This window comes from Littorina saxatilis, unplaced genomic scaffold (genome assembly GCF_037325665.1).
Source record: "Littorina saxatilis isolate snail1 unplaced genomic scaffold, US_GU_Lsax_2.0 scaffold_610, whole genome shotgun sequence".
Classification (NCBI taxonomy): domain Eukaryota; kingdom Metazoa; phylum Mollusca; class Gastropoda; order Littorinimorpha; family Littorinidae; genus Littorina; species Littorina saxatilis.
In genome coordinates this window covers 51-24,883 of record NW_027125892.1, presented here as the reverse complement: position 1 = coordinate 24,883, position 24,833 = coordinate 51, and the positions used below count along the sequence as shown (strand labels likewise).

The following is a 24,833-nucleotide window of genomic DNA, read 5'->3' as shown; positions in this document are numbered from 1 at the left end:
CCGGGGTGAATCGCGAGACAGAGACAGACAGCGTGGCGGTTCATCACAATCACCTCTGCAGGCGAAGTCCTGTCAAACGGGATTGAGAATTTTAGAGCTTATTTCTTAGCCCTATATTATCTGTTGTGGCTTCTCAAATGCCAGAACATACAGACAGACAAAAGCCGCTAGACCCCATCACAAACAGAACTCTACAATCCACAGGTTTTTGCCCACACACAAACACACACACAGAGAAGCCGTATATATATATATATGTATATCTATATCTATAAATATATAGAGATAGGTGAGAGTGTATTTTTCGCGTGGCTATAAATTGATTCGACCTTTTCACTTTGACAGTAAGAACAACTTACGGGTGCAAGGGAAGCGTTCTGGACAGCGCAGTGACATTCTAAAAATAGTTACTCAGAAACGGGAATTTGGGGTGAACGGCGCGAGACAGAGACAGAGACAGACAGCGTGGCGGTTCACCACAATCACCTTTGAAGGCGAAGTCCTGTCAAACGGGATTGAGAATTTTAGAGCTTATTTCTTGGCCCTATATTATCTGCTGTGGCTTCTCACATGCCAGAACATACAGACAGACAAAAGCCGCTAGACCACATCACAAACAGAACTCTACAATACACAGGTTTTTGCCCACACACACACACAAACACCCACACACACAGAGAAGCCGTATATATATATGCATATCTGTATCTATAAATATATAGAGATAGGTGAGAGTGTATTTTTCGCGTGGCTATAAATTGATTCGACCTTTTCACTTTGACAGTAAGAACAACTTACGGGTGCAAGGGAAGCGTTGTGGACAGCGCAGTGGACAGCGCAGTGACATTCTAAAAATAGTAATAGTAACTTAGAACTGAACGGGAAAGCCACACGAAGGAAGGGAGATAAACGCCAAACACTGGAGAAGATAAGGAAGAGTTACTTATAATGGTGAAATGAACACAAAAACGAAAATGAGTTCAGCGCTGCGCACTGAGAGCACGTGTTGAAATATCTCATCGATGATATTGTGTCCGGGGTGTAGCTGAATACGGTGTCCAAATTTGAAAAAGATCCACCGAGAACTTTGGCGTTGTGATGTGGTGTAGCGGCTATGGTGTGTCGGTATGGGGGCCCGGGTAGCTGAGGTGGAACCAAAATAGCTGAGGTGGAACCAAAATCGGTTCCGCGCTGCGCGCTGAGAGCACGTGTTGAAATATCGACCAGGTTGTGTCGTGTCCCGGGTCTACCTGAATATGCCCACCAAATTTGAAGCAGATCCATCGAGAACTTTGGCCGTGCATCGCGCACAGACAGATACACAGACAGATGCACAGACACACAGACACACAGACACACAGACACACAGACACACAGACACTAGTCGTATATATATATACTAGAGGAATACCCGGCTTCGCCGGGGTGAATCGCGAGACAGAGACAGACAGCGTGGCGGTTCATCACAATCACCTCTGCAGGCGAAGTCCTGTCAAACGGGATTGAGAATTTTAGAGCTTATTTCTTAGCCCTATATTATCTGCTGTGGCTTCTCACATGCCAGAACATACAGACAGACAAAAGCCGCTAGACCCCATCACAAACAGAACTCTATAATACATAGGTTTTTGCCTACACACACACACACAAACACACACACACACAGAGAAGCCGTATATATATATGCATATCTGTATCTATAAATATATAGAGATAGGTGAGAGTGTATTTTTCGCGTGGCTATAAATTGATTCGACCTTTTCACTTTGACAGTAAGAACAACTTACGGGTGCAAGGGAAGCGTTCTGGACAGCGCAGTGACATTCTAAAAATAAATAGTAACTTACAACTGAACGGGAAAGCCACACGAAGGAAGGGAGATAAACGCCAAACACTGGAGAAGATAAGGAAGAGTTACTTATAATGGTGAAATGAACACAAAAACGAACATGAGTTTAGCGCTGCGCGCTGAGAGCACGTGTTGAAATATCTCATCGATGATATTGTGTCCGGGGTGTAGCTGAATACGGTGTCCAAATTTGAAAAAGAACCACCGAGAACTTTGGCGTTGTGATGTGGTGTAGCGGCTATGGTGTGTCGGTATGGGGGCCCGGGTAAGCTGAGGTGGAACCAAAATAGCTGAGGTGGAACCAAAATCGGTTCCGCGCTGCGCGCTGAGAGCACGTGTTGAAATATCTCATCGACCAGGTTGTGTCCAGGGTGTACCTGAATATGATCACCAAATTTGAAACAGATCCATCGAGAACCTTGGCCGCGCATCGCGCACAGACACACAGACACACAGACACACAGACACTAGTCGTATATATATATATATATATATATATATATATATATATATATATATATATATATATATATATATAACTATAAATGGGAACTTAGGTCTCCCGCTCCAAAAAGGGATTTTAAGGTTCCCAGTAAATATATTGGATATTTATCAATGAAATTGTAAGTAAATCACCACAAATACATACTTTCAAGGTTGATTATTTATTGACAGAAGACTTATTTACAAAAATAAAAAAACTGCAGATATATGATTTGTCATGGTGGCCCTAAGGTTTTTTGAACATATAAGGGGGTTTGGGGTGACCAACCTTAACCCAACCTTAAGTCACCCTTTTGAAAAGGGGGATTTAAGGTCACCAGATATATATAAAAAATGTGTCCAGGCTTAAAAAGAATGTTGTAGCTTTCTGTAGGGGGTTTGGTGGCTAAAATTAATTATCATTTATCATTAGTTAGAAAAGGGGGTTTTACAGAGAAAAACCTGCCTACAAGATTGAAAGTAAGAGCAGCTAATAAACAACTTAGCAAACATTGCTCTAGAATGCCCCTTTAAAGGTACAGATCGGCCCACTTTGATCTAACAGAAAATATATCAAATAATTCATTTTCATTTTTTCATTTCATTTTCATTACTTTATTGGATATTTATCAATGAAAAATTGTAAGTAAATCACCACAAATACATACTTTCAAGGTTGATTATTTATTGACAGAAGACTTTTCATTTCATTTTCATTACTTTATTGGATATTTATCAATGAAATTGTAAGTAAATCACCACAAATACATACTTTCAAGGTTGATTATTTATTGACAGAAGACTTATTTACAAAAATAAAAAAACTGCAGATATATGATTTGTCATGGTGGCCCTAAGGTTTTTTGAACATATAAGGGGGTTTGGGGTGACCATTAAGGTTGGGTTAAGGTTGGTCACTGTCATTGTATGCCTGCATTATTAGTTGTCAGTAATTATTACATGTGCTGATTGTTCTCTTTGCCTGCGCGCGTATAGTATGTTGGTTATGTTTGGTCATAGTATGTTTGTTTATGTTTGGTCGTTATCTTGCCTGTGCGTGTATTGTATGTTTGGTCGCTTTCTTTGCCTGTGCATGTATAGTTTGTTGGTTATGTTTGGTCGGTTTCTTTGCCTGTGCGTGTATAGTATGCTTGGTCGATGTATGTATTGTAAAGCGCTAAGAGTAGACATTTTTCTAGAATAGCGCTATAAAAGTTTGCATTATTATTATTATTATTATTATTATTATTATATGTTCAAAAAACCTTAGGGCCACCATGACAAATCATATATCTGCAGTTTTTTTATTTTTGTAAATAAGTCTTCTGTCAATAAATAATCAACCTTGAAAGTATGTATTTGTGGTGATTGCTGGGAAATTCGGGTCGTTTCCTCCCAGTGGAAAGCTAGCAGCAACGGAGTCGCGCTACCCAGGTGTCTGCGTGTTTAGGTGTATTCAGCCACCTGCACTTATGGCAGAATGATCAAGGTCTTTTACGTGCCATTGTGATGACACGGGGGTGGGACATGGCTTCCGTCTCTGGGTCTGCACATAAAGTTGACCCGTGTCCATCCCGGCCCGAATTCGAACCTGCGACCTTCCGATCACAAGTCCAGTGCTCTACGAACTGAGCTACCGGTAATTGTCCAGGTTTAAAATAATGTTAGCTTTCAGTGGTGAGCTTGGTGGCTAAAAATAATTATGTTTCACGGAAGGCAGTATCGTCCCTCCGTTGACATCAATCAACTGATGCAACATTTTGTCATATATCGTTTTGGCTAAATTAGGTGAGTCTGAATTTGTTGCATAAATGATTTTATGTGAACTTGCGAACATAAACCTACCTACAAGATTGAAAGTATGAACCGTTTAGATTTTTAAAACATACCAACAAGAGAGTTTACATTTGTTGTTCACTGCACCCAAAAGAACTTCCTCTATAATGTTTGTATTCTTATTCCTAACACTGCATATTTGTAACATAATTTATGAAATTTTCTTTAACTTTCAAATTGAAACCAATGAAATCTTAACAAGGCCGAAGTGAAGAAGGAAATCATTTGTTATAGGTGAAGAGATATATATGCAGTAATCTACGCCCTTTTAGACGGTCATCCATCCGCATCTTAGCCCCCTCGCTGCTTAACTTGGGTGTTATAACGGGAACAGATCCATGAGACCATGAATAGCCTGGTAATGCTGAAAAAAGTCTTTATTCCAGACAAGAAAAAAAACCGACTGGTATATGATTATGAAACGCATCATTGACAGAATTATGATTGAACTCAACAGTATGTGTTTTTGGACAACCTAATACAGAATAGCCAACTTGCACAATACCCCGCTTCAATAGCTCTCGAGTGTGAAAGAGAAGGAAAGTTCACTTCGCTGCGGGCAAACGTTTTGCTCTCACAAGCACTGGTGTTTTCTGGCTTGTGTGAAATAAATGTTTTAAAAAAAAACTCGATTGCCTTTTCTTTTTGCATGGGCTATGCTTGGGTGCTTTGAACGAACTTTCGAATTATTCTCGCGGCTATCATTGCTGCAGCACACTTTTCACATTGAAAATTCACAATTTTATGAAAATTATGAATTGTCAAGGCGAAGTGTCTGCAAACTCTCACTGAGCTATCCGGACATGCCCCCATTTTGCGGCAGATCTCGCAAGGCCATGAAAGTTATGGCAGATTTATCGCGCGATTTGGCGGTGCAGGCCGATAGTGCAAGTCGCCTATTGTCATAAAAGGGAAAAGGGGGCTTTAAAGCAACAATCGGATGACTTAGATACACGATAAAGTGCTGTTCACATGGAAGACTTGCAACCAACTTGTGACCAACTTTCAAGCGATTTTAGTCGGCGGCAAGTCAAATCAAAATCTCTGCCCATGTGAACAGCACAACCTCGCAAACTAGGGATGACTCGGTCCTGTCGGGATAATATTCAGTACGTTTAAACCCGACGGGATGAAACTTATCATGGATCACCTTTAGACACCCTATTACAATTTACATGTATTGAGAAAATATGGTAATTATTGTTGTTGTTTTATTTTTCTGTCATTTGTGTGGTAGCACTGTTAATGTCACTGGAATTTCAAATGCAAGCATTAATTGTTTGTTTGTTTGCTTAACGCCCAGCCGACCACGAAGGGCCATATCAGGGCGGTGCTGCTTTGACATATAACGTGCGCCACACACAAGACAGAAGTCGCAGCACAGGCTTCATGTCTCACCCAGTCACATTATTCTGACACCGGACCAACCAGTCCTAGCACTAACCCCATAATGCCAGACGCCAGGCGGAGCAGCCACTAGATTGCCAATTTTAAAGTCTTAGGTATGACCCGGCCGGGGTTTGAACCCACGACTTCCCGATCACGGGGCGGACGCCTTACCACTAGGCTAACCGTGCTGGTCAAGCATTAATAAATTTACAGTAACAAAACTAACATGCAACACAATCTATGTTCGCAGTCAGAAACATGCAACACAATCTATGTTCACAGTCAGAAACATGCAACACAATCTATGTTCACAGTCAGAAACATGCAACAAAGTTGTACAAATATTTATCATTTTATTGACACTCAAGGAAACTTTAGAATGTTCATTTAAAGAACTCAAACAATTGTAACTGTAGCTTAAAGAAATTAACAATAACTACAAGAAGAGCAAACGCTCGATCGAGTCACTTTCGCAGTTCTGAATATTATATGAGGCATCAGATGGACAGGAAGAAATTGCTATTCACAACACAATGAGTCACGTTCACATAAAATTTGAGCCCGGTCACTTTTATAGTTTCCGAGAAAAGCCCAACGTTAAGTTGTGTGTTGCCGAACAGAAAAGGCTAGTTATCTCCCTTGTTTTTCTGATAACGTTCGTAAAAGGCTACAGATGTAAATACTTTGATGTAAAGAATAATCCTACAAAGTTTCAATCACATCCGATGAACTTTGTCAAAGATATAAAATGTCTAATTTTTCCTTTGACGCTGACCTGTGACCTTGAAAAAGGTCAAAGGTCAACGAAACCATCGTTAAAGTGTAGAGGTCATTGGAGGTCACGACTAAACAAAATATGAGCCCGATCGCTTTGATAGTTTCCGAGAAAAGTCCAACGTTAAGGTGGTGTCTACGGCCGGCCGGCCGGCCGGACAGACTAACACTGACCGATTACATAGAGTCACTTTTTCTCAAGTGACTCAAAAAACACTAAATTGGAACTAAGGTAACATTACAATGTCCATCTAAAGAACTCACTTGTAACCTTTAAGGTAAACAGGAATAACATGGGATGTCCCGCTTGTCCTAACATGGGATGTACTGGTCGTCCTAATGTGGGATGTGTCGAACAACCTTATGTGGGATATCCCGGTTGTTTTAACGTGGGGTGTACCGGTCATCCTAATGTGGGATATCCCAGTTGTTTTAACGCGGGATGTACCAGTCATTAATGTGATAGATGTATTGGTCACCCTAACGTGGGACATGTACTGGTCAGCCTAACTTGGGGCATGTTGTCGCCATCCTAAAATGGGAGATGTACCAGTTGTCCTGATATGGGATGTACCGGTCATCCTATTTCATTTATACATTGCTTTAATTCCAGTCCATGGGTCTTCTCAGGACTAAGGACTGGGATTTTATCCTGTGACCTGCATCACAAGATTTTCGCAATCATAGTTGACGGAACTGTGCCACGCTCCTCTACTTTCTTTATTTGGTGTTTAACGTCGTTTTCAACCACGAAGGTTATATCGCAACGAGGGAAAGGGGGGAGATGGGATAGGGGAAAGGGGGGGGATGGGATAGAGCCACTTGTTAAGTGTTTCTTGTTCACAAAAGCACTAATCAAAAAATTGCTCCAGGGGCTTGCAACGTAGTACAATATATGACCTTACTGGGAGAATGCAAGTTTCCAGTACAAAGGACTAAACATTTCTTACATACTGCTTGACTAAAATCTTTACAAACATTGACTATATTCTATACAAGAACCACTTAACAAGGGTAATAAGTGAAGAATTTTATGGGTGAGAAAAGGAAAGTAAAAGGACTTTGGGGAGGCAGAAATAGAGAAGAAACAAGAAAAAGATCCTAATTAGGTTCACGGCATCGAGAGTGATGCGACCTTCTCTCAGAAATTAGTAGAGAAGGCTCCCCCATCCACCACCCGGGGGACGCGCCTCTACGCCAATTAGGGGGCGCCACGCTCCTCTACGAATGAGCTACATTCCGCCCAACCAACTGGACAAAACCCGTTGGATGGACCGAACCCGGGTCCACAACGGGAAACAAACACATCTGCAGCCCCAGACAATTTTAAGTGGGCAAAACCAGTTCACAACAGGAAACGAGCACATGTGCAGCCCCAGACAATACCCCAGAAATGCAATTGTAAGATTGTATGGAGAGTTTGAAGGGTGAAAAGAATAAAGGTGAAGAGAAATAGTAAAAGATAAGAGAAAGTGATGTTTTACTCGCGACTCTTACGACAAGCACAACACCCTAATGTGGTAAGATGTACCGGTCCTCCAAACGTGCGGAAATGTACCAGTCATCATTATTGCATTGCAGAGAAATGCAATTATTTTCAAAATGCTTCAAATTCAATACACAACAACAATAAATGCATGAGTGTTCGCGGTAAGTAAGTGTGCCTATTCTTCAATAATTTCCGCATGCATTTCTTGTTTTGGAAATTAGTACCAAGGCAAAACATGAGCATCAAACGACATTCCAAATTTGAGCGATATTTTACCGAGGATGCATTGCGTACGTTGCTTTTCCAGTCATCTGTAAGCGTTTGTAATGCATCTTTGGTAAAATTTGGAATGTCATTTTATGCGCATGTTTTGCCTTGTCTGTTGTCACTAATTTCTAAAATAAAAAATGCATGCATAAAGAATAGGCACACTTACTAAGTTACTTACTCAAGTTACTGCGTACACTCATGCATACATTTATTTCAGTTATGTATTGAAGAATTTTGAAAATAATTAAATTTCTTTGCAATGCAATAATTCTAAACCTGGATTTCCTTATGCTAATGCTTCATTGTAGTCAAGCGAAGTGTTTTCATGTGCTTACAAACAAGTTTAGACCACCAAGGGTAAACAGCCCTTTAATAATAATAATAATAATAATAATAATAATTCTTCTTCTTCTTCGCCCATGGGCTGAAAGTCCCACGTGCACTCGTGTTTTTTTGCACGAGTGGGTTTGTACGTGTATGACCGTTTTTACCCTGCCATTTAGGCAGCCATACGCCGCTTTCGGAGGAAGCAGGCTGGGTATTTTTGTGTTTCTATATCCCACCGAACACTGACATGGATTACAGGATCTTTTCCGTGCGCACTTGGTCTTGTGCTTGCGTGAACACACGAAGGGGGATAAGACACTGGCAGGTCTGCACATAAGTTGACCTGGGAGATCGAAAAAATCTCCACCCTTAACCCACCAGGTGGCAGCGCCTGGGATTCAAACCCATGACCTCTCGCTTTGGAGGCCGGCGTCTTACCACTAGGCCATTGCACCCGTCAATAACAATAATAAAAATAATAATAATAATAAAGTACTTTCGGAAAGCCTCAAGCGTATTACATTAATTGGCATACACATTGTTGATCAATACAGGTATTAAAAACATACAAATTCAGAAGTAAATGAATTGATAAACGAAGTGAAGAAAAATTGAGAAACAATAAGTTAATAACCCAAACGATTTTGCACAGAAATACATATATACACAAAAGCAAGCAATATTAAGACATATGGCGTATAAAAGACGACATATATAAAATCAATACTGTGAGGAAATCTAAACAAGATACTAAATAGTAGTTTTTGACATTCATAAAAAAGCATGCTATTCATACCTGTCAAGTCCTACGCATTCTGCGTAATTCTTACGGTTTTTCGGTGTTTTTTGGGTCCTACGTCGTATACCTCAAACCATACGCATTTTCAGCCTTTTTTTTATTTTTTTAAAAAAAATTTTTATTTATTTATTTTAATTTTTTTTTGCTGGCATGGACTGCCGTTCATTCATTTCTGAGGAGGAGCTTGCACCAGCAACACAACAGAAGTTCTGGCATGATGTGCGCCAGTTCTACGTGGCCTGTGTGAGGAAAATGTTGAATAAATTTCCATTTGGCAGTGAAACCCTGCAACACCTTTAAGTGCTGGATCACAGTCTGGGAGCTGACACACTGACTGCCTTCTTGCAGGTCAAAATTAACTCTGATGCATGCTGCCATGATTTTAAGGTGACTGGCAGCATGATTGACAAAGCAAAGATTTGCACAGATTTCTTTCTTTCTTTCTTTATTTGGTGTTTTAAACGTCGTTTTCAACCACGAAGGTTATATCGCGACAGGGGAAAGGGGGGAGATGGGATAGGGGAAAGGGGGGAGATGGGATAGAGCCACTTGTTAAGTGTTTCTTGTTCACAAAAGCACTAATCAAAAAATTGCTCCAGGGGCTTGCAACGTAGTACAATATATGACCTCACTGGGAGAATGCAAGTTTCCAGTACAAAAGACTAAACATTTCTTACATACTGCTTGACTAAAATCTTTACAAACATTGACTATATTCTATACAAGAACCACTTAACAAGGGTAAAAGGAGGAACAGAATCCGTTAGTCGCCTCTTACGACATGCGGGGTGCAGAGAAATAAGGATGTGGAAAAGAAGACTTTTGGTAAGTGAAATAAAGGTGATGGGTCCAGTCAGGTAGAAATAAGACAACAAGAAAAGAATTGGAAAACTGCAGGGAATAGTGTGTTCTTGGAAGGAAATATAGGTGAAAGGACTGGTAAGGCAGAAATAAGACAAAAGAAGAGAAGTAAAGGGGTGGGGTAGCTTGGTAAAAACACTCCCGCCGCGTGAAGGCGACCCCATGGGAGCATTTGCACAGATGAATACAACTAAGAACACAAGTGACAAGTGACAACAAAAATGAACGAACAAGAGTGCAGTGTAAATGTATTACATGTAGTGGTAAATAAAGAGCAGTTTGTGCAGAAAGGAATTTATGTGTTTTACTTTTAGTTTGCGAAAAACAATCTGATTGGTTTAGTGTGTATGCATGAGAAGTTGAATTTGTGTGTTTAACCACATCCTGATCCACGCATTGATCCCCAACTATGGTTTCTTATGCCATTTACTATGGTCAGAGGCCAAAAGTACTTGACAGGTATGTGCAATTGCAGAAAATATTCATAGAATTAAAAGGCATACAATCGCAAATGTTCTGTATCCTTGTTCGTGAATGTCTGCGAGCATGAGAACCGTCCGGTCCCTCGCTTTACTCTGTCCCTTGACTAATTACTGTCTCACAGTCACAGTCCCTTTCTTTGACTTAGTCTCTCAACCTCTCTCTGATTTGATTCGTTGATATTTGATAACTTGATTTAACATAGAATGGCTCTGTGTGCGTAATTTTAACCATTACTTAAACCAATGTTCACTTTGAGTAGCTGAGACGTGAACTGCATATACCGTAAACAACACACACTAGGGGTAACCAGCCAGGAAAATTCAGTAGCAGTCAGACTGTTGTGCTTGCGACCAAAGCCTACGGACAACTGAATATCACACGCACTGAAAAATGTGATGTCTCCTTCACAGTCTAACACACACACACATACCGTAAAATCCCTAGAATAGGCCCACCCCCCCTGTGCACAGATTTAGGGCAAAATTGGGGGGTGGGCGTTTGCTAGGGATAGACCCCTTTGCACAAAGTAAGTTTTGTGCTCAATCGTGTAATTGAGTGAATACAAACCCCGAAAGCATGTAAGTTAGGTCGTGTGAGTAGAAGTGAAGGAAAAAAGAAAGAAAAATTACTTTGAGGCAAAGAAGGCCAACCGAGAGAGAGAGAGAGAGAGAGAGAGAGAGAGAGAGAGAGAGAGAGAGAGAGAGAGAGAGAGAGAGAGAGAGAGAGAGAGAGAGAGAGAGAGAGAGAGAGAGAGAAGGACTGGCTCTTCTGAAAACAACCCAAGCATAGTCATTTATATAAATTTATAAAGTAAAAAGAAAATCACCAGACCTTTGCAAGGACAAACAATAACAACACAATTCCGGGAAAAAGAAACTTGATGAAATGTCGAAATGTCAACACCAATGAAGCCCTTTCTTTCTGTACAAGGAAGAAATTACACGATCGTCTTTGGAAATGAAACGTTAACTGAACTTGGATTTTGTCTTCAAAAGGCCCAATCTTTCTGAGAAAGAAAAACCCACAAACTTAGGAAAAAAAAGAGAAGAGAAACTCAAAAAAACATGAACGATGGGTGGGAGTGAGGAGAGGGGACAAAGAATAAGAAAAAAGGAAAGAAACACGAAAAGGTAAAGAAGGGGAAAAAGATGACTTTTAGAACAGGCTGCACAAATCCTAGTGAAAGTGAGCCTATAGTCTCTTTGAAAAAAGCAGGGTGGGCGTTTGCTAGGTAGTTACCCCTGTGCACAACTTTTGGCCCAAAGTGGGGGGTGGGCGTTTGCTAGATGGTGGGCTTATGCTAGGGATTTTACGGTAATATATCCTTACAAACTTGTATGTATACTTGTGCCCATACACACCTATACTGTAATAGTCATATCCTTACAAACTTGTACATTCTTGCGACTGTACATATATACCGTATTTGACGGACTACAAGACGCGACTTTTTTTCAAAAAAAATCGCATTGCGGCTTATAAAAAGATGCGGCTAAAACGTTACCTAAACTTGAATAGCATTCACCTAATGGAAGTCGCCGCGGATTTTCATTTCGCTCGATTAGCGATTACCGGTACTTTATTAGCTCTCTACTCAAGACTCGGCCCTTTTCTCTTTCTTTCGCGAATCTTCGTTTGTCAACAAGTCGTCGTGACAAGATACCGTACAGAGAAACATTGGATGTATCAGGATCTCGCGCGTGCGCGAGATTTCGTTTTTTTGTGTCTTGCGATAGTTGGAGGAGCGAGAGCCGCCATGTTGTGTTTTCGTCCGCTCGAAATGTGCGCAAAAGTTGTAAATCATCCCAAAAAAGCTTATTCCGGGCGGGACTACATGTGTGTGTTGGTTACAAATTGTGTGTGTGATATTTTTCTTCAAACTTTTTCACTTTTCTTCTTTGTTTCACTTGTTTATTCTCCGAGCCGATTTTGCCAAATACTGTAATTTTTGTTTGCCTGGTTGTTTTGATTGATTGACACGATCTGATTATTTTTTTTTCGACGGCGGCTAATATAGTGACGTGGCCTATACGTGGCTCGTCCCAATTTTTTTGTTAAAAGTCGGGGGTGCGGCTTATAAAACGGTGCGTCTTGTAATCCGTCAAATACGGTACACATATAATTATACACAAACTTGTACATATTTGTGACTATATACTCATAATATCATATCCTCACAAACTTGACCATTGGTCCGGACGTTTGTCCCATTCACTTATCCATGAAATGAATGCGAGCTTCTGGATATATGGCCAATGAAAATTCTTCAAAAGGTTTCAAACATTGAGCCCTGGTTTTTCTGAGTGTTGTTCGCTCATTGAACACTTTGGTTTTAACCAACTTCACCAATTTGTCTTTGGAGAAATGTCTTCCAGAAAAAATAGTGTGCAATTGTAAAAAGTTCAGTACACAATCTTTACCTGGCAATTTACCCTTTGTGCCTGTCCCTTTAGCAGTAAAAAAAGACTTGAAAATAAGAGGAAACTGATTCAGTGTCAGCAGATGTCCAAACAACATAGTCTCTTTTCTTTTTCAATGAACCCTGAGCAGAAGAGGGCTGAGCACCAGTCTGACTAGAGTCCTGAGCAACAGTCTGACTAGAGTCCTGAGCAGAAGAGGGCTGAGCACTAGTCTGACTAGAGTCCTGAGCAGAAGAGTCCTGAGCACCAGTCTGACTAGAGTCCTGAGCACCAGTCTGACTAGAGTCCTGAGCACCAGTCTGACTAGAGTCCTGAGCAACAGTCTGACTAGAGTCCTGAGCACCAGTCTGACTAGAGTCCTGAGCAACAGTCTGACTAGAGTCCTGAGCAACAGTCTGACTTTCTTTCTTTATTTGGTGTTTAATGTCGTTTTCAACCACGAAGGTTATATCGCGACGAGGGAAAGGGGGAGATGGAATAGGGGAAAGGGGGGAGATGGGATAGAGCCACTTGTTAAGTGTTTCTTGTTCACAAAAGCACTAATCAAAAAATTGCTCCAGGGGCTTGCAACGTAGTACAATATATGACCTTACTGGGAGAATGCAAGTTTCCAGTACAAAGGACTAAACATTTCTTACATACTGCTTGACTAAAATCTTTACAAACATTGACTATATTCTATACAAGAACCACTTAACAAGGGTTAAAGGAGAAACAGAATCCGTTAGTCGCCTCATACGACATGCGGGGTGCAGAGAAATAAGGATGTGGAAAAGAAGACTTTTGGTAAGTGAAATAAAGGTGATGGATCCAGTCAGGTAGAAATAAGACAACAAGAAAAGAATTGGAAAACTGCAGGGAATAGTAGGGAGAGTTTCCTTGGAAGGAAATATAGGTGAAAGGACTGGTAAGGCAGAAATAAGACAAAAGAAGAGAAGAAACAGAACCGTTAGTCGCCTCTTACGACATGCTGGGTAGCATCGGGTAAATTCTTTCTGGTCCCAACCAATATGGGACTCCCCCTAACCCGCGGGGGGTACCAGTCTGACTAGAGTCCTGAGCAGAAGAGGGCTGAGCACCAGTCTGACTAGAGTCCTGAGCCCTTCTTACTGAAAAAAACCATGACACCCTCCACACATCACACGTTTTTCAACTCCCTGGTTGCGCTCACATATGAACTTGCCTTCTTTTGGCAGCGTCCGATTTGTGTCCAAAATTCCGTCTTTGCGAATAGCTGCAAAAGCACTATCCCGTTCTTGTCCACAGGGAAGTTTTAATGCAGCTTGAACTGCTTCTTTTTTTCTTTATTTGGTGTTTAATGTCGTTTTCAACCATTCAAGGTTATATCGCGACGGGGAAAGGGGGGAGATGGGATAGGGGAAAGGGGGGAGATGGGATAGAGCCACTTGTTGTTTCTTGTTCACAAAAGCACTAATCAAAAAATTGCTCCAGGGGCTTGCAACGTAGTACAATATATGACCTTACTAGGAGAATGCAAGTTTCCAGTACAAAGGACTTAACATTTCTTATTTACTGCTTGACTAAAATCTTTACAAACATTGACTATATTCTATACAAGAAACACTTAACAAGGGTAAAAGGAGAAACAGAATCCGTTAGTCGCCTCTTACGACATGCGGGGGGCAAAGAAATAAGGATGTGGAAAAGAAGACTTTTGGTAAGTGAAATAAAGGTGATGGATCCAGTCAGGTAGAAATAAGACAACAAGAAAGGAATCGGAAATCTGCAGGGAATAGTAGGGAGAGTTTTCTTGGAAGGAAATATAGGTGAAAGGACTGGTAAGGCAGAAATAAGACAAAAGAAGAGAAGTAAAGGGGTGGGGTAGCTTAGTGGAAACACTCCCGCCGCGTGAAGGCGACCCCATGGGAGCAACTGCTTCTTCATCAGAATGTTTACGTAGTAAATGTCTTCTCAGATGGCTGTCAAAATCTCCACAGTAAACACAGATTTCCCTGAAGAAGTTCACTTCGAAGTAGAAGTTGCTCCTTTTTCACTGACTGTTGAAGTAGAAGTTGCTCCTTTTTCACTGACTGTTGAAGTAGAAGTTGCTCCTTTTTCACCGGCTGTTGAAGTAGAAGTTGCTCCTTTTTCACCGACTGTTGAAGTTGCTCCTTTTTCACCGACTGTTGAAGTGGAAGTTGCTCGATCCTTTCCCACCAACTGTTGAAGTATAAGTTGGTCCTTTTTCACCGACTGTTAAAGTAGAAGTTGCTCCTTTCCCATCGACTGTTGGAGTAGAAGTTGCTCCTTTCCCACTGACTGTTCAAGTAGAAGTTGCTCCTTTCCCACCGACTGTTGAACAGAACACAACATTGATGTAAAAAAAAGATATAGAAGGGATCCGAGTCCCTTCGAAAGATTATGCCAATATGTATGTGCATGCTGGGTATCTGCTTTGACCAGTCTAATCGTACCGTGAAGCAGGATCTTTTTCACATGCATATATATGATGCACACGTCGAGAATAGGCACGAAGAGTCTTACATAAGTCGACCCTGGATAGACTGAAACATCATCCACCCTACTTTCGAAGGGACTCAAACCCTTAACTTAACTTTGTTTGCTCACCGCCCAGTCCACCCTTCGGTTATCTCAGGGCAGTGCTGCTTTGACATTTAATGTGCGCCACACACAAGACAGATGTCGCAGCACAGGCTTCATCTCACCCAGTCACATTATTCTGACACCGGGCTAACCAGTGGACTCAAACCCAGCCAGGCATGTACTATGTAGAGCAGCAAAATGTCGCCTAGACGACAATTTGCCGCAACAATGAACATAATTATGCTGACTTTGTCACAGAATAAGGCTGTCGGTTGAACTTTGAAGGCTGTTGGTATTTATTCATGCATAGTGTGTGTTATTCTTTTTTAAAAACCGTTATGGTTTTATTTTCAAGATGGGTGCATATAAATGAGCAACTGATTGTCTGGCTATCTGACTGACTAGAAGAAGAAGAAAACAAGCATTGTCCGAGTGTGCGGGCAATATACCACCACCTGCTGCATAGATTTTCTCCATTTATTCCCTAACATTTAAAATTAAAAAGTCAATAATGAAAATAAGAAACACATACAGACAGTTTGAGCTATCAGTAAACTGCCGTGGGATGTTTGTTTGTTTGTTTGTTCGTTCATGGGCTGAAACTCCCCCGGCTTTTTATTTACGTGTATGACCGTTTTTACCCCGCCATTTAGGCAGCCATACGCCGCTTTCGGAGGAAGCATGCTGGGTATTTTCGTGTTTCTATAACCCACCGAACTCTGACATGGATTACAGGATCTTTTTCGTGCGCACATGGTCTTGTGCTTGCGTGTACACACGGGGGTGTTCGGACACCGAGGAGAGTCTGCACACAAAGTTGACTCTGAGAAATAAATCTCTCGCCGAACGTGGGGACGAACTCACGCTGACAGCGGCCAACTGGATACAAATCCAGCGCGCTACCGACTGAGCTACATCCCCGCCCCACTGCCGTGGGATAACATAGGATAGCCAAGCCCCATCTTTGAGAAAATTGATAGCAATCACGAGCCGTCACTTACGCAAATTACGCTATTTATGCACTTGGTATTCGGTCCTGGAACTGGTACTACAAGAAATATATCACAGTCGGATATCCGATCGGATATCACTTCTATTCAGTAATCCAAAATCAATTCTGGTCAGTCCAATTGTTGACATGAGCTAAAGCAGGGCAACAATTTTCCGCTCAACACAGGCACAGTACAAACAGATTATTTATACACAAAAAAGTCATACTGTATCATGCAGGGCCGGACTAGGCTAAGAGGAGTGGGGGGGGGGGGGGTTTGCCAGTGGTGGCTAGGGGGAACATCCCCTTGGCGGGGGTGAGGGGGCAAAGCCCCCTGAAGCTGATGGGTAGGTTATATTCTGAGATAGGAAAATGGTCGCTCCTTGCATGAAACGGCATAAAATAAACAATAATAAAAAATGTTTTAAATAAGTGAGGTACATGATTAGGCTGGGGGGGGGGGGGGGGTTGCGCAACCCCCATAACCCCCCCCCCGGTAGTCTGGCCCTGCCATGCATGTGAAACCTGGCAATGTTATTTGTCTTTGAAAAAAATACCTTCATTTGAAGAGGACACCTTTCCTTTTGTAGGGGGTGGTTGTACAAGTGGCAAAATTGAGTACACGGTAGATACAGAGTCTGCGTCAGAGTTTTCCGTGTCTGGTCGGTATGAGGCATCCTGTCAAACAATTTAAATACAAACCGGCATGAAAATCCCACAAATGTATTATAATTTTGGTTTCTTTCAATACTTACCCTGTGGGTATTACATATGCATTATCCTAATATGATGCCATAATTGCTAGCACGAAAAATATGATAAACATTTATGTCTAAACCAATATTTATCCTGCCAGATAAATCTATACCTAAAGGTACATCTTTTTATTGGCTTATTGGAATCCTCACGTTGGAAAATGTCTGCGACCATTTTTGTTATGTCTCAAAAGTATTTATAAGCGCTGTACGATCCAACAATCTTCCGATCGTGTACGTCGGAAGTGACCTTTAAACTTTTAAATCGAAATTCGCCTGACCGTCGGCTCGACCACAGGCAAGGCAGGCGTTAGCTTTGGGGATTGGTTTGGTATACAGAGAGAGCCTCTCTCTCAGTGCTGGGCCAGTCGCTATTATAGAATACTGATGGGCCGGTCGATGGAACGTGCTGTGCGTTGAGCTGTGATTGTCGCGGAGGGTATGAATGACACCGCTTTCATTATCTGTACGATAGCTACCCATTGCCTAAAATTTGAAATACGGGCTTAGTTATTTACTTAGAAGTGTGCATTTTTCTTGGGTTGATAGTGTGGTTGTGCACAAGCTGTTTGGTCTACTGTTGGGGGTAGAACGCCAGTTTCTAAATATGTGATGGTCTCCCCGACTGCATAGCATACAGAGTGCTCACCAATGCAGTTTCAGTGCCAGTAGGGGGTTCGCTGTTACTATACGATCATTCTGTGAACTACACAAGTTATGAACATGTGCTGTTTGGCCAAGAAGTGGCGTATTTAGTACATATGGGCGTGAATACTGGGTTTTCTTTCTAGTGCAGTAGTGGTGGAATGCTAGCTTCCTGGAGATTAAAACTTGGGTGGAATATAGTTAGGAAGGAAGGTTGGGATTCAGATCGGCTAAAAATAAACATGGCAAAAATTGCTCTGGACTGGCCCTTTAATCAACAGTTGTATATTATTGATTTCGGGGATATAACAGTTACAAAACTACATATTCAGGTTCGGATTTCAAATCCCCATTGATCTCCTCTCCGTATTCCAATGAAACAAGAAGAGCAAACGCTCGATCGAGTCACTTTCGCAGTTCTGAATATTATATGAGGCATCAGATGGACAGGAAGAAATTGCTATTCACAACACAATGAGTCACGTTCACATAAAATTTGAGCCCGGTCACTTTTATAGTTTCCGAGAAAAGCCCAACGTTAAGTTGTGTGTTGCCGAACAGAAAAGGCTAGTTATCTCCCTTGTTTTTTCTGATAACGTTCGTAAAAGGCTACAGATGTAAATACTTTGATGTAAAGAATAATCCTACAAAGTTTCAATCACATCCGATGAACTTTGTCAAAGATATAAAATGTCTAATTTTTCCTTTGACGCTGACCTGTGACCTTGAAAAAGGTCAAAGGTCAACGAAACCATCGTTAAAGTGTAGAGGTCATTGGAGGTCACGACTAAACAAAATATGAGCCCGATCGCTTTGATAGTTTCCGAGAAAAGTCCAACGTTAAGGTGGTGTCTACGGACGGCCGGCCGGACGGCCGGACGGCCGGCCGGACAGACTAACACTGACCGATTACATAGAGTCACTTTTTCTCAAGTGACTCAAAAATCAAAACAAAACAATCAACCCCATACGATTCCACGCACACAGATGCACCCATTTTCACATTCCCCTCACAGCGCGGGTATTGTCTATTTTATTCTATGCACAAATAAGCGATGCTTTGAGTAAAACCAACGTTTGGATTGACCATTGCATTATCTTATCAGTGTTTATGTAGTGCCCATATCACACCATATCCCATTACGCGTAATAGGCAAGTATGTCACACACTTTCCTTCTCTGCCACTACTAAAGCAAACGTGTGCAAGATTGTTACATGCTTTGGAACATGTGCAAGAACGGATTCAAACTCGAAATCGTCCCCCCAAAAGCCCCAAAATGCACACACAACTTTTATTTCTCCTGCTGTTATCGTTTCTTCTCTTTACAAATTCTTCAACGCTGAGAATACTGAGAACGGCATCCCAGACGACAGTACTGTTCCCATACGCGAATTTAGCTGCCCTTGGAAAGTGGCTCGCTCAGGAGGCCTGTTAGTCTGAAACTGGAAGGACAGAGTTCTGAACATAGATGACAAAGACCCCGAAAAGAACAACATTTCGCGGATGCAGACACAGAAAGACGTCACGAAGAATGCGATGCTTCAAAAGATACAGACTGTGACGATGACTGTGACGTCGTTCACATATACCGAGACGTCATTCATAGTTGTTCGTTCACTTCCGTCAAAAAGTAGATCTCTCCACAATGGCTGCTCCTGTGTTTAGGTTTGTCAAGCTTGAGTACGCAAAACGTGTTTGTTCTCTCCTCTGTTGAAGCTGTGACATAAATGCTATTCCGACTTGGTCGTGTGACAGAGTTTTCTTCCACACTCGATTAGCTGATGTCTAACTCAGCCTGACGGCTTCGTTAGACAATCAACGTAATCTCGTGTGGAAGAAAACGTGTCACACGACCAAGTCTGAATAGCAGGTAATGTGATATGGGCACGACATATATATTTTAGTTTCTACACTCACACTGCTCTCAGATGCTGAATGGTTTGATTGGTCAGACTCGATAGATTCACACTCAGTAGGAAATCCTGAGAAAAAAAATCAACAAATTGTTTTAGCAGCAGCATTTCATCCACAGGGGTGCTGGTGACTAAGACCTTCCAAATCTGAAATCCACAAGATATTATTTTTTTGGCGCACCTAAATCGGAAGACTAAATAGTCAAGCATGAAAACACACAAGAAAGCTATAGGAAATTGACGCCAAAAAAAATTGATGAGCGGGGTGGGTGGGGGTGCAATCTATGATCCGATTCGTGGCCCCAGGGTGATGACGCTGTTGAAAGCGCCACATTTCAGTGGCAGTGGAGTGGAGTAACGCTTGCCGCGTCTTTCGTGGGATGTCTAGCAGACGACATCGCCAGCTATACTTTCTCGGTAATGAGAAATCGAAATCTTTAGAGTTAATTCCTGAATCGGACCTGATCAAATCGGAAATTATTTTTAAGCAAACATCCCAAATCAGAAATCCGTTTTGAATCAGACAACTAGCACCCCTGCATCCAACAGCATAGCAACAATTCCCAAGTATCATACAAATTAACACACAAGTGCACAAGACATACGGTACTTTACCCACTTTTGTTTTTTTACAACTGCCGATAACGCATGATTCTGCGTAATTGACGCACTGAAATCACGCCGAGATTTTCACTCACTGCGTCAACTGCGCAGGTTTTGACCCCTGTGAAGAAGCTTCCGTGCACAGCAGACACTATTTCCGAACGTCACCACTGAGGTGCGTTTCCGAATGCAAAGTCACAAGTATACAACGCTAGCAAAATCGCGTGACGTTCACTACTACTGTGTAGCGAAATAACTAACTTTGCAAGCCAAGTTTTCCCTGCCTTCAGTCGCTAGTTTACACACGTTAAACTTTGAGAAAAATCCTAGATAAAATATGACTCCCTAAAATTCCAAAATGACTTCCAGATTTTTGGACAGGGGGTCATCATGACTCTTTGTTTTGAATCCTACAGGGAGCTCTGATGTGGGCAAAACAGGACCCCTGTCCACTTGGTTTGACGCCAAATCAGACTCTTGGCCATATATGTTGATCGTTAAAACTATGTACAGAACATGTGGATTCATGGGCTGAGACTAGCAGTGATTCTACATCATATTTCAGATCAAAGTCAAATAGCAATGAAGGTGTGCAGCAAAATCGACTGAAAAACACCAGGTATCCACTTGGTTTCCAAACAATATGCCGAGATGACATCACTCGCCTTTCTTTGTTTGTATCGGTGGCTGCGGACCCTCGTCTTCTTCACAAGGTGATTCAGCATCAGCATCACTACCGTCTTGTTCACATTCGACTGTTTGTCCTGGTAGAGCAAAAGGAAAGAAGAAAATTTTACACATTATTTAGGATGGGAATTGGAAAAAGTGAAAAAGGCGGAAATTCACCTTTATGATCCCCCCCCCCCCCCCCAAAGTGTATGTTTCTGGTAACGTGACTAAAAAATATAGGGTAGGTAGGTCGGGAATCTTTTTTTAAAACATCTTTTCAACTTATTTTGTCAAAAAACAGGATTTTTTTTCCTTCGAAAAACCATTTTTTTCTTGTTTTGTTTTAAATGCAAACAAAGTCGAGTCGGCAGGGAAAATAGGTAGGGTCAGGTGACCAGAAACATACAACTTTTTTTTTTTTGGGGGGGGGGGGGGGGCTTATGGGTGATTTGCGGGTCAATTCCCATCCCTGATATTTCTGAACATCCCTCTGTTCTGTCCTTATGGTGCGCCAAATTGCTGACCACAAATTTCATAACCCATATTAGACTGAAAATCTGAGGCCTGATCTAGGAACGCTGAAGAAGAAGAAGAAGCTATAACCAGGGGTGTGGTTTGGTGTCAGATATCGGTCCTAGACCGGAATTTTTCCTAATTGTCCGAAAAATTGTAATCCAGTCAAATGTCCGTCCATTTACATGATAAGCCGGTCCATGACCGCTCAGTTTGCTATAAAATCGGTCAGACCTAAAACCGTTTATTAAACAAGATGGCAAATAAACTTACAAGCTAACATATATATATATATATAGAAAACGATCACTCGTATTCGTCCTCATGGTCCAATTGAGATTATGTAAACATGGCCTCCATTGAATCCCTGATTAAAAAAAGAAACATCAAAGAACTCTGGAATGTTTTGGGAGTAGGGGTAGGGTTTTGGTAGATGAACAGGGAAGTGAGCAATACGAGGCCACCGATCTGTTGGCGTCAGCATCGCAACCATCGGTATCGGGTTTGGGAGAAGAATCAACCCAAAAAAACAAGCAAGAAAGAGGTTCTTCAGTTGGAACACAGCATCAGTCTGTCTTAGTCTGCCTCAGTTATCAATGCAACAGCTCAACCTACAGTCCCAGGAAGTAGGACAACCTTCAATTAACATTTTGTTTTCTCCAAAACAATTATGTAGTGTCACCATATTGGTTTGTTCTTATTTTTATTGTCAGTTCATTACTAGTCAGAAGCTGATTGAAGGTTAGCTGTGTTTGTGTGCTTTCTCATTTGATAAGAGAGAGAAAGAGAGAGTTTTTGTAACATTAAATGTCCGTAAAATATATGGAAACGGTCAAATGACCGGAAAAAGTTTTGTTGATCAGGACGATTTGTCCGACCATCAAATTTTCTAGCTACACCTCCGTATAACTCTACTTAACTGCACCAAAATCCACTGCACTGAAAAACGCCAGGTTTCATGTTTTAAAGAGGCGACTCCTGGTATAAAAGGAGCCAAGCTCCGCCTTGTTCAGTATGTTTGGGGAGAATGAGCTCGTCACTTCAGAAAGAAAAATCAAAAATTATGCCAGAAAGCAGTAGTTTTTCGACACGAAATGTGTTCGAGTTTTATATAAAGTAGTGACGAACACAATAGCACACAAACTTGGATAGAACACAAGGCACATGCATGCAAATGGGGGGGGGGGGGGGGGGGGGGGGGAGAGAGAGGAGAGAGAGAAAGAGAGAGAGAGAGAGAGAGAGAGAGAGAGAGAGAGAGAGAGAGAGAGAGAGAGAAAGCACGAACGAATGGCACACACTGTGTGAGAATAAAACACAGAAAGGGGGTGGGGGGGGGGGGGTGGTTGGAGAAACCCCGAGTAACAAGAAAAATTCCGAAGCAGCTTGTACCCTCTTATCTTCGAACAAACTCAGCTATACCAAACGGTCAGTGTGCGGTGTAACTGGAATGTTTCTAGTTCAGATACGTCAGCTCCTACACATCTCATAACAAACACCGCTCTTCGATTTACGGTGTTGACAACAGAATTGCCAACAGGAACCTGGGGGGAAGAAGAGAAAGTTTGCTGCCTATCACAGTGTTGATTGACACAATGGAAAGCAAAGGTGCTTGCTAGACCCTTTCTACTTTATACAGTTGCACAGCATGAAAGCAAAAGCTATACACACTAAATTTGCTGAAATGTTGTCACCTAGAATTTTGATGTCAACTATTCTGTTCCCTGCTGGAGATTCCACAGTCAAATTTGCATCATCAGTTTCCTCACTCTCTTCCCACTCACTGTCTGATTTATCTTCTTCCTCATTACCAGACTCCTCACTACTACAATCAAAGATCAGTTTGTACAAGGCAGGGTTCTAGTTCCGATCGAGTGGTACAATCTGCTGATTCACTTGTAGTTGTACCAAAACTTGAACTTTCAGCACTTACAGTTTCGTCACTCGATGCTATACTTTCGCTGTTTTGATTCGTCTGCTTCTTCATGTGCTTATTTCCACAAAATTTGCGTTTCTTGGGCTTTGAAGGCCCATACTTTTTATCCCCGGGCATAGTCTTTACCAAAACAAACTGCAATACCCTAAAATACACTCAACACACCTACACACAATGTATCTTGAAAGTAAAATGAACACAGCATGCGCGACACAGTAAACGGTCTAGTCGGCCATTTTGAATGGCAGATAGGGAGGTGCCCATTGTTTCAGGTTTTCAAGGGAGTAATCCTTGTTATTAGGTACAGAAGGAGAGTGACTGAATGTTATTTTTTTACTGTTTTGGGTCGCCATTTTGGGTGTTGTCAGCACCACACCCACCCAACTAAAAGGCTATTATCTCAAACAATGATTTGTTTATGCAAAATACAATTGCAGCACATGAAAGATGAATAATGTCTGAATAAAATGAGCCATAACAAAGGTATGTATCTGAAAAATGATGTTTTGGCAAAATTCTGGGCGACCCTAAAATACAATTTATTTACCAAAGAACATACATTTTACCATTAACAGTGATTATTTGATTATCATATTGTTATAGCAAGCGCCTATGGCGTCAACTGAAGTGCAGGTGCACTCACACGACAGCTAAAATTGACATCGCAGGTCTCTCTGTGGTGTGGTAAACCATGTCACGGAAGCCACTTGTGAGCCTCTCAACATAATTTATGTGATTTTCAAGCCATTGTATTCGCTCCAACGAAAGTCGGTATCTATGTCAGTATGTGCAGCAAAAATTTGGTAACAGACATTTAGAAAGGTGAGGATTCCGATAAGCAGAAGAACTAGGCAACAATTTTGACTGGAGGTCCCCTTTAACTGCATGGGTACGAAACTTTGTATGTAAGCTCTCTGTGTAAAATCACTAATAAATCAACCAATTTACATTAATGAGTCACAGTTGCAATAGGAGTAACCACACAAAGCACTTGACACTGGTTGACACTGAAACAGTCTGACTGATGACAGAAAATATCTCTTTTATCCATCCCCCCCCCCCCCCCCTATATATTGTCAAACTGCAGACTCAACACACAGAATGAAACCGAGAAAGCAAAACATGTTTAGACAAGAAGAGCAAACGCTCGATCGAGTCACTTTCGCAGTTCTGAATATTATATGAGGCATCAGATGGACAGGAAGAAATTGCTATTCACAACACAATGAGTCACGTTCACATAAAATTTGAGCCCGGTCACTTT

At 41.6% G+C, this 24,833-nt stretch overlaps 1 protein-coding gene across 2 annotated transcripts; it reads right to left on the bottom strand.

The window, feature by feature from the left end:
* Window positions 1-9,329: 9,329 nt before the first annotated feature.
* Window positions 9,330-24,606, bottom strand: LOC138954355 (uncharacterized). 2 transcript variants are annotated; one of them, XR_011451801.1, is made up of 4 exons: window positions 23,567-24,606; window positions 19,856-21,218; window positions 17,094-17,214; window positions 9,330-15,293 (listed from the first exon to the last, which is right to left on the bottom strand). XR_011451801.1 is itself a non-coding variant. In XM_070326221.1 (4 exons), exons 1-4 carry the CDS (start codon window positions 23,684-23,686, stop codon window positions 15,265-15,267), a joined length of 369 nt encoding a protein of 122 aa, XP_070182322.1. In that variant the 5' UTR covers window positions 23,687-24,606; the 3' UTR covers window positions 9,330-15,264. The 2 variants fall into 2 exon arrangements, 1 of the variants encoding a protein (XP_070182322.1); XM_070326221.1 differs by having other exon boundaries at window positions 21,120-21,218.
* Window positions 24,607-24,833: the final 227 nt, after the last annotated feature.